The sequence below is a fragment of the Betta splendens genome, chromosome 8 (assembly GCF_900634795.4).
Source record: "Betta splendens chromosome 8, fBetSpl5.4, whole genome shotgun sequence".
Taxonomy (NCBI): Eukaryota; Metazoa; Chordata; class Actinopteri; order Anabantiformes; family Osphronemidae; genus Betta; species Betta splendens.
The window spans coordinates 7455051-7464699 of record NC_040888.2 but is presented as its reverse complement, the minus strand read 5'-3'; the positions used below and the strand labels follow the sequence as shown (position 1 = coordinate 7464699).

General features: G+C 45.4%; 1 protein-coding gene across 2 annotated transcripts; it reads right to left on the bottom strand.

The window, feature by feature from the left end:
* Positions 1 to 1668: 1668 nt before the first annotated feature.
* On the bottom strand, positions 1669 to 9339 carry raver1 (ribonucleoprotein, PTB-binding 1). 2 transcript variants are annotated; one of them, XM_029159825.3, is made up of 14 exons: positions 8950 to 9339; positions 7958 to 8024; positions 6656 to 7125; positions 5901 to 6092; positions 5702 to 5822; positions 5507 to 5607; positions 4909 to 4987; positions 4458 to 4660; positions 4266 to 4347; positions 4036 to 4178; positions 3831 to 3902; positions 3608 to 3739; positions 3430 to 3492; positions 1669 to 3337 (listed from the first exon to the last, which is right to left on the bottom strand). In XM_029159825.3, the coding sequence occupies exons 1-14, from the start codon at positions 9271 to 9273 to the stop codon at positions 3191 to 3193; spliced, it is 2196 nt and encodes a 731-aa protein (XP_029015658.1). In that variant the 5' UTR covers positions 9274 to 9339; the 3' UTR covers positions 1669 to 3190. The 2 variants fall into 2 exon arrangements, with proteins under 2 accessions (XP_029015658.1, XP_029015656.1); XM_029159823.3 differs by having other exon boundaries at positions 4909 to 4990; positions 8950 to 9338.
* Positions 9340 to 9649: the final 310 nt, after the last annotated feature.

The following is a 9649-nucleotide window of genomic DNA, read 5'->3' as shown; positions in this document are numbered from 1 at the left end:
GACATACCTTATTTGGAGACACTTTGTTGATTGTATACTGCAATAAAAAGCAGAATAAATCTCAGCATGTTTTACACGTACATCATAGTGAATCCGCGTATTTAAATGCACCTATTTCTATGCGGCTCACGTGGGCACTAAGGTGGGTTGAAGCGCGTCTATTTTGGGTTGTGCCGCAAAACGCGAGCGCGCCGGAAATTCAACTTTCCCCCCATTTGCGCGTTTCGTAATTTGCGACGCATTAGGCGGCGGCGATCCCCCTTCTCGGCTCTTCCTCCTTCCTCTCCGCATTTGGGAAAATGGCAAGTTTCAGCAGCGTTCGCCGGCAACTGTGCAGGGTGACTGTGTGGGCGGAAATATGAAAGGCAGAAATCTAAATGTGTCTGACACAGAGTCCACCGAGCCTCGGCGCATCCCTCTGAGAACCCTGGGCAGACCGGCTGCAGGTATGAGAACATAATTCAGGGGTGTCTGAAGGATTACAGACAATTACAGAAATAAACCCAGCGGCTGGAAAAAACACATTAATATAATGTCAGCAGGGCTGAAGAACGGCCCCGCCATTGCTTCGCACACTGTTTCTCCATCACAAGTGGTTCATCACCTGCACGAATATGAAGGTTCATACACCATGAGAAACGTGCATGAGCCTAAAGCAGAGTTTCATGACCGTTTTTGGTTGTCAGGGGGAAGCTTCATCCAGGTTCAGGAGGGAGCAGGCGAGTAACAGGCGAGTAACAGGCGATCAAACCGTTCGTCCTCAGAGCAGCTCCCCTCGGCCCTTAGAGCCGTAGTTTTATGGGCGAAGGACAGCAACGCCCATAACTCACCGCTTCCACGCAGCCGCCTGGTCAGAGGAGAGCGCTCCATCTCTGACAGATAAAAGGGCAGTTGACCTGGTGCTACCTTCAGGGTCTGCTGAGCAGAAATACTGAGAAATACTGGTCTTATAAAAAAAATAAATAAATAACAGTTCAGGTTATTCTTTAGTTTGTTTAAATAAATCACAGTCCTGTCGGTGAAACGCACTTCACCCCCTTCTCAGTTTGATGTACTGCCTGGGTTAATTGTCTTTTTTTTTGTTTCTCCAAGTTTATGGCTGACAAAAGATTGAGTTTGTTAAATTATTTATTCAGGGAACAAATGATCCTCTCAGCTATAACTTTATTATTTATACCAGTCACATTAACAGCAATACTGCACCGATCAAGCCGACTGGAGCCCAGGCACAGACGCCCCAGCAGTGGCTGCTAAGGCCCATTTGGTTAACAATTACAAGCACACTGTGAAAGCCTAATACAGCTATTGTTTGAAGTTATTAGCCTCCAGATGTTTTCCCCACATAGCGCAGGAGCCAAATGACATTTTGTAGCTGGATTTACAACAGGCACATTTATTAGCTGGAGGTTTTGATGTACCCTCTTTGTTTACTCTATGCTTCTGCCTACAATATCTGCGCTCCTGCATGTGTGCCAAAGCAGTTTTTATGGCTTATTATCCATCCAATTAGGCAAAACATCTGTCTGTGGACACTGCTACTCGCTTTAATAGGCTCTGGTTACTTTAGAGTGTTATTAAAATACTGCTCTAAAAATATGAGTTGAGCTAAATTGGTTTGTTGCTAAATAGTTGGCTCAAAATATATATAAATAAGAGATTACAACAGTATGAGTTTAAATAACATTTACTTTCACTCGTCACACAAACTGAGACAACCATGGCAGTACAGATGAGAGGCTTGCAGTTAAGAGTCAGATCAAGGAAAAAAAAAAATTAAAAATAAATGACATGATCATACTGGACAGCTGCAGCTCGTGCTCCATACACGACATGAGTAGTCTGCTACGGTGCCACTCTGTCACGTCAGCTTTCAGATATACAAACAAGACGCAGCAATTTCATTCAAAACACCAGACAAGTTTTGGACTCCAGGAAAATAAGAACACCACGCTTTAACTATTTACACCGCAAATAAACACAAAAATGGTAAATGTAAATAAAGCCAACACAGGGCAGGATGAGATCACAGAAAACACTGCTAAGGCTCAGGTGTAGCTGCATTTTCTAGCAGAAGTCAGAGGTATTGGGTTTTCACAATCAAACTGTCAACCAGATAATTCAAATAAGGAAAAAACAAACGAGGAGCATAAGGCCGCTGACCAACCACATGCCAGCACCTCCCAATAAGACCTGTTACTGAAGCCTTTGAACACAAGCTGCATCCATCAGCCGCCGCCTACCCAAGAGAACTAAATTCATCTGGAAGCAGATGCTGAGGAGCAACAGCAAACACTTGTATTCAGCAGCTACTGGGAGCTTGAGAGATGGCGTGTGGCTCGTCTCCACCACCCCAACCACCGCGGTGTGGTGTTCAGACATTCAAAGTTCAAGTTAACGGAACTCACAAACAGATAATAGCCAAGTCCTTGACATATGAGTGAGAGGAGAATTAAAAACGGCATCTTTTACAGGTGAGAACAGATTAAGATCGTGACCTGCGCCTCGACAACCAGTGTGGAGAACAAGCGAGATGGAGGGGGTGGATCAAAAAGACAAACGACGTGGAAAAGATTAGGCTTGAGGAAAATATGCCAGAATGGTAAAAAAGCGTCACCGATGGAAGAGAGGAAGGTACATACAAACTGTGACTTGTGGCTAGAAAGCTCTATATCAACCGATGAAAATGCCAAGAGACGTACAGCAAAATATACAGCCCTGTGGAGGGGGGAGGGGCATTAAACGAACTACTGAACTTTTTACAGGAAGACTATTTAAAAAGTAAAGCCTCTGGAATAAAGCTGTTAATACTGTTCAAGTCCCTTTGCCTGAAGTTGTGGACAGCAATTTTAGTGAGATGTCTAAAACAAACAGCAGCCTATTGCTGCCACTGAAAACTGGCCAGACTACACTTTACCTAATTTTCCATTTTTTTCCCCTCATTGTACAAGTTTTTCAACAGGAAATTAAAAGTCAAAATAAAAACTTAATATAACAAAACTAAAATCATATGTACATAAACAGAAAAGAAATGTATATAACACCAACTACTGAGAATTCCCATGGTGCAACAGGCTGCACTCCTTCAGTGCTCTCCAGGGTTCACTCACAGGAGCTTATAGTTACTGGGTGTGTGTTCTACCCAGCTACTGTGTCCAGGCTTTCAAATAGCTACTCATACAGCAGGAATTATTCAGAATATACGCTTTCGCTTAAGGTAAGAGTCTGCGTAATGGCCACCGAGGCCTTGAGAGTGCTGGCCCACATAGCCGCCCTCAGGGCTCGGCTCTGGAGCAGGGATCAGCCGGGAGAAGACACGTTTATGGCTACCGATGGGAGTCTGAAATTGGTAAAACACAAGTTAAATAAAGAGCTTCTGAATGATTTAACAAACAAAACACAACACAAGATGGACATTAAGACTCAAATTACCTTCATGACATTTCCCAGGCCTGGTGGGTAGTTAGTGTGGCTAACAGGAGGCATTCCCACAGCCTGAGCGCAAAAACAACTTCCACTCACTGCTCCACTCAAGATCATTGGCTATAGACATTTTCTCCTCCAAAACGTCTTTTGACAGGACATTCATTTAAAATAAAATTTACGTTACCCTGTTAAGATGAGTGGTGGGGAAGCTCTGGTTGCTAGAATCCTCAGGGCCTGAAGTGAAGTATGAGGACAAGGGTGGGCTGGGAGGGAAACTGTAGTGGGAGAACCGCTCGTAGTCGGGCTGACATGGAATCTACAGAGAACATCAAGTTAAAACAGATTAACAGCTCGGAAGAGATTTATACTGCTTTTACATCTCTACATTTTCAGGACAAAACACTTACCTGCTGTCCGAATCCTGCCAAGGCCCGAGTATCAAGGTTCTCCTGCTGTTCGTACAAATAGGTCAGAGTATCCTTTTTTTTAAAAAAAAAAAAAAAAAAAAAAAAACAGATTAGCCAAAGCACTTCATAGTCCCAACAAGTCAACGAAGTAGAGTCAAATTAATGCATTTAAATATAGTTCACTGAATAAAAAACACAAGGAAACCTGGTGTAGAGGAGGAGACTCAGGGCTGTAGGAATCCTGATAGCGCAGATTGTAATTTGGCTGTAGGCTCTGGAGCACATGTTGGTTGGATACATTACTTAGTGTAGGCCTCTTTCTATTAGGGTGAGGATGACAACTTCCTCCTGGGATGGTGAGGGCAGATTTAATATTTTTTAGTCCATAAAAGTCTTGCAAAGTTTGAAACCACACCGTAGATACAAGGGCCTCACCTGGGGGAAATACATTGTTTACACCGAGGAAGGCACTCTGGGGCAGATTCACATCTTTGGGAGGATCTCCTAATAAGGATACCTGACAGGCAGGCAGAGATTCGTTTTAGCCAAACATTTCTTCTTCATACATTAGAGTTCAAATAAAAGTAGTTGCAAACAGAACGTTATAGAAATGACTTGGGATCTCACCCCTTGTGGTGAGAGGCCATCTGCTCCCATCATACCACCCATCAGGGGCATGGAGATGCCCGGCAGGGTAGGAGAGGAAGTCTGGGGGAAATTACATGATGCTGTGGGAGAGTCCTGCTCCCTTGCAAGTGCTCTGCCAATTGGCATTGGCTTTAGAGAGGCCAGAGGATCGGTCTGAACACCCAGACCTGAGACTATACCACCTACAGAAAAGAGAACAATTAAAATTTTTTGAGAGCTTTACTTTAACAAACTTTGTAGCCCACTTTTACATTGCATTTCATTTTGAAGGGGAGGGGACATACTGTACTCATTGAAGTCTGTGGCATCGTGACCAAAATATTAGGGCTAATTTAAGGAGCATGATTAACAAGGCTACAGATGTTTCTAATCATAAGGCAAAAAGCATCCAGCCCCAAGGAGCTACGGCTGGAGCCAGCGGATGCCAAACCTTGGGGCAGGTCTCGAAGCAGATGGACTCCCTGCTGGACAGGCAGAGCAGCCAGAGGATTCTCCCCAGTGAGTCCTGCCTGCTGGCCAAAGGAGAGCAGAGTTCAGTCTCATAAGAGGCTGAGACGGCTTGAATAAAAACACTTGAGCAGCAGAACGGTGCCGCACTGCATGAGCACACCTGATCAACACAGATTTACTCACCACCTATGAACTACTTCTATACAGTGTGCATGTACATTTTCAGCACAGCAACCACATCAATCAGCATAAATGAAAAGTGGCTACACCCAAGCAGAAAACACCACAAACCTCAGATTCTTGGTAAGAGCTTACCCACTCAGGAATTGTGTTTTCTATCACTCATAGCATAAAAAGATCCAACTTCACACACAAACACCATCACTCACACAAGGCACTAGAGGGTTTTCTTTATTGTGCAGCACCTGAGCCCACAGAAGATGATTTCCTAGAAAGGCTTGCTAATGGTGAAGAGAGAAAGAGCAGGGGAGGGGCGGTGTATGAGCAGGACGAGATGGATCAAAACAGACAGAGGGGCTTTGGGAAACATGAAAGAATAGGCATAAAGGCAGTAGTACCTGCTGGGCCTTGGCCTGGTTCTGAATGAGCAGCTGGAGTAGAGCAGCAGAGAGGGCAGGGTTGGCCAGTAGTGGCATTGTTGGGGCTGCCCCAAGGAGGCCTGCAAACAGAGAACCTAAGTATGCCACACAAGGCAATGCTTTAAAAAAAAAAAAAAAAAAAAACTACATCAAAATAAACAAACAGTAAAACACCTTGCTTGTGTGCCTGAGAGAGAGGGTTGAGCAGCATCTTAAGGGCAGCAGGATTACTGAGGCCTGTCAGTATCTGCATGGCTGTGGGATCAGGAAGAAGACCTTTACCCCTATTCACAGCCTTAAAGGAAAGAGCCACAAGACAAGCAATCAGGACAAGAGCCACGGAAACTTAGAGAAAAATGGGACTTTGATTTACCATCGTTTGAGCAGCAATCAGAGCGGCCAACATGCTTCTTCCAGGGGGGCCAGGAGCACAGAAGGACACCCTGATGTGCGTCCCGCCCAGCAACCTGCCATCACCGAGTCGCTGGGCCTCCTCAGCCATCTCTGCGGTGGCAAACTCCAGCACAGCAAACCGTCGAAAACTTCCATCTTGTCCCTGAGCCAACTGTAGAGAGGAAAGACACCTTGAGATCACAGTCTTCAGCTAGTAAATAAAAACATGATCAGATCAAAACTTCACACTAGGTAAAGGTTCCCTTTAATTCAGATCCTTAATAATCACTGCAGATGCAACTATTTGAGAGAGGAGGATGGAGAGTCCTCTAACAGCCAGAAAAATGCTACTATGCATGTCATGCTAAAAGGAAAACCCTCTCTGGTTCCAGAAAGGCCTCCTGAATGACACCACCTGTGGGAGTCAGGTGGTCACCACCATAGAAACCAGCTATGCTCATTGCTATAGAAACTTGGAGTGGCCACATAAAAACCAGGGTAAAGGTGAAAGCTACTCAAATATGAAATACAGCTTGTCTAAATCATTTTATCTGCAACATGTTAATTTCTCACATCAACATGTACCTAATGCTCAGCAAAAATGTTTCTTTTAATAACTATAAGTAGCATTATTTAGTATTATACGTGTAGCTATAGCTATAAGTGTAGCTACATCAAATTACCATCAAAAAAGTGAATGCTGCATTATTCTTGTAAATAAGAAAAACAAAAAACCTGGCAGAAGACTGGTGAATGGGTGTCAGCCAGTGTGCTGCGCAGATCCTGGGCTGTCAACAGGCTCGGAGGAAGGCAATCCACACACAGACATTTGGAGTGGAGCAGTGGGTATGTGAGTGAGCCCACCTCAGTCCAGTGGACATAGAGCATGCGGGAACCCAGCTGCTTTCCCAAGAGCTCTGACTTGGCCCTGGCTGCAGAGTCCTTTTTCATGTACTCCACAAAGCCATAGCCCTTAGACTGCCCGGTGGAGGCGCTGTACACCAGGAAGCAGCGCTCGAGGTTACCGAAGGGGCGAACCAGATCTTCAAACTGCTGCTGGGTGAAGGCACGGGGCAAGTTGGCGATGCACAGCAGAGCGTCTGTTGGCTGCAGCTGCACAGAAATCTCCCGGTCTCGTAGCACATGTTGGTGGAACTCCTTGATGGCACACTGCGCCTGTTCCCCGTTGAGCAGAGTCACAAATGCTGGAGGGTAATGAGGGAGGAAGCCAAACAAAAATCATTGGAGTGACATTTTTTAGTAAAGATTAAAAAAAGCTAATGATCAACAAAACCTGTTAGTCTTGAGGCTGTGCAATATTTTTCTATGGCTGTTACTGTCACGCACCAGAACCAATGGGTCAGACACTAGACACAATGTGTTGTGACATGTGAAGTCAACATCCTGTTACCCAGATTTCCAGAGGAGAGGCAGGAGCAAGGGCAGGTTCTTTGCAGTTATGTGTGAAAGGCACATTAAAAATGCATCGTGTTTGTCAAGTAGAGTTTGCACTGAGCAGACAGGATCGCAACCTTGACTGCAGTGCAAAGCCATTTCCCGGCCTCTTTATTACAGGCCACACTGTGGCAAAATACCCCTGTGTAAAACCAACCTGACAAGGCCGTTTATAATGTCAAGCTCCCATTATTGGTCTCAGAAAAGTGGCTCCTCTGGGGAGAATCTTCAGGAAAATTAAAGAGGTTTTAGAATTTGGAACCAAGTGAGAATTACGCATTGTCAAACAAGCTCCATGTAAAAAGAGGGCAGCAACTAATGTGCCCAACTCCAATGAGAACAATATGTGGGTGTGCTATGTGAATAAACTTGCCATTGACATTAGTCCAATTTAAATCCCATTGATTTAAACTTTTTATTGGCCAAGCAGAAAATCTGGTGCCTCATGAACAGCATCAGCTTTTACCACGCTGATGCTAGAATATAGTGAAGAGAAATAAACAAAATCCTGAAGGACGTAGACCATGTGCACAATTAATGCCAACAGGCTTTAATTAACGTGTGGTAGACAATCAGACCCACCTGTGCCCTTGTACTTGTCAACAAAGCAGTATTTCAAGTCATAGTTCGCCAGCAGCTCGTGCACCTCCTGTAAATAAGGAGAGATCGTCATGTTCACACATACAAGCAGGGAACAGCAGACAATGGGTTCCGGTCAACGTGTATTTGTAAAGTGCTTAATTGTAGATTTTTAAAAGCCATGTGTTTAACTCATTCATGGCCACACGGGAACCGGTACCGGGTGCACCTGTGGGGAGTGAGGACGGGGAGCAGCCGCCGCTTTGTGCAAAGGAGAAAGTGCCTCGCGCTGCTTTGGCCATTCACGGGCGGCCGGCGATGCTGTCTAGCATTTTCTGAAACGTTTTGTCTCCACGCCTTCCACCTTTTGTTAAGTGCAGCTCGCATCTCGAACTCCCACTACCTCCCCCCCCCTGCTGAACAATGGTAGCGCCCGCAGGCCCACCGCTCCGCACGAGTCAGGCACGTTCCAAAAAAAAAAAAAAAAATCCGTGCCGTCATGTGTAAACCACAGGCAGGTCGACATAGAATGACCTGATGAAAAACTTTGAGAACCTGGAAAAAACATGTAGCGGATAGAAACGCTCAGTTTGGCTCCACGGCTTGCTCGTAAAACCATTATAAAATAAAAAAAAACACAGCGAATATTACAATTCGTTACAAACGAGGCCGGGCCGGCAGGTCAAACAGGCCACCGATGAGCATTCTTGACAGTTGGATTAACTAACTGACCACCTAGCGGTTAGGTCAACGCTGCTAGTCAACTACTTTAAACAAGTGGCTAAGCGGCTGTCAACTGATGGGGTTTGCTATTAAAACTATGTATTTAATTTAAACTTATAAAACTAATCCCAAAACAGCTGTTATTTTAAAAAAACTAGCAGGCTAGCCGGTAGCATGATAGGCATATTAGAAGCTAGGCTAACATTAGCACAGCCTGATCCAATCAGTTAATCAATCATCCAACAATATTAACGTCCCATTTATTCCCATACCTGGTTGTTAATGTCGGAGGGGAGGTTTTTTATTATAATTTTTCTACGGTTGTAAAACTCCCGACGCGTTCTTTCCAGTCGATTCTCAATTTCCTCGGGGCTCAGTGATGTTAAATCCTCGTCCACCCTCCGCTGATACTCGCGACTCGACGCCGGGTCCTCTTCGCCTGCTTGTTGTTCGCAATGCCGTCGCTCTCCGGCCACGCGAACCTCGTGCTCCGCAGCCAAGTCGTATTTTTCGTGAAGCGCGTGCGAGGCCAAAGTGAGCCCCGTGTCTGTGGTTTCATCCCCGGCAGCTGCACTAACAGACACGACGGCCGCCATCGCTCAGTTCGGTGGAAGTTTTGTCGGTCTGGAAACTCTGGCTGATTTGAGCAGTTTAAACAATACACACATGGTCCCAGCGACGCTTCTCATTGGACGAGAGGGGTCGCATTCTCCATGACTACGACGTAACGGAGTCTGGGGGCGGGGCCACGGGTCGTGCCCCTGTGCTCTCCGTGTGCAGCTCAGAGGTGGACGTGAACGGCTATAGATGTGGCCGCAGTGCGCTGGAGGGGTCGCACACCAGCTTCATCCATTCTTTAACAGTCCATAATAGCATGGAAAGAATCCGACTAAAATAGTAAAGTAAGTAAGAGTTTTCACACGCTATACTCCTTCTTTATGATCTCTGGCAACTTCAATCACGCCAGCCTCA

Excerpts from the sequence above, each read along its gene's own strand:
- raver1 (XM_029159823.3), bottom strand. The coding sequence starts at position 9,273 with ATGGCGGCCGTCGTGTCTGTTAGTGCAGCTGCCGGGGATGAAACCACA. Across the intron at positions 6,093-6,655 it reads ATTCACCAGTCTTCTGCCAG|TTGGCTCAGGGACAAGATGG; the intron begins GTTTTTTGTTTT and ends TCCTCTCTACAG. Across the intron at positions 4,661-4,908 it reads GCTTCGAGACCTGCCCCAAG|GTGGTATAGTCTCAGGTCTG; the intron begins GTTTGGCATCCG and ends TCTTTTCTGTAG.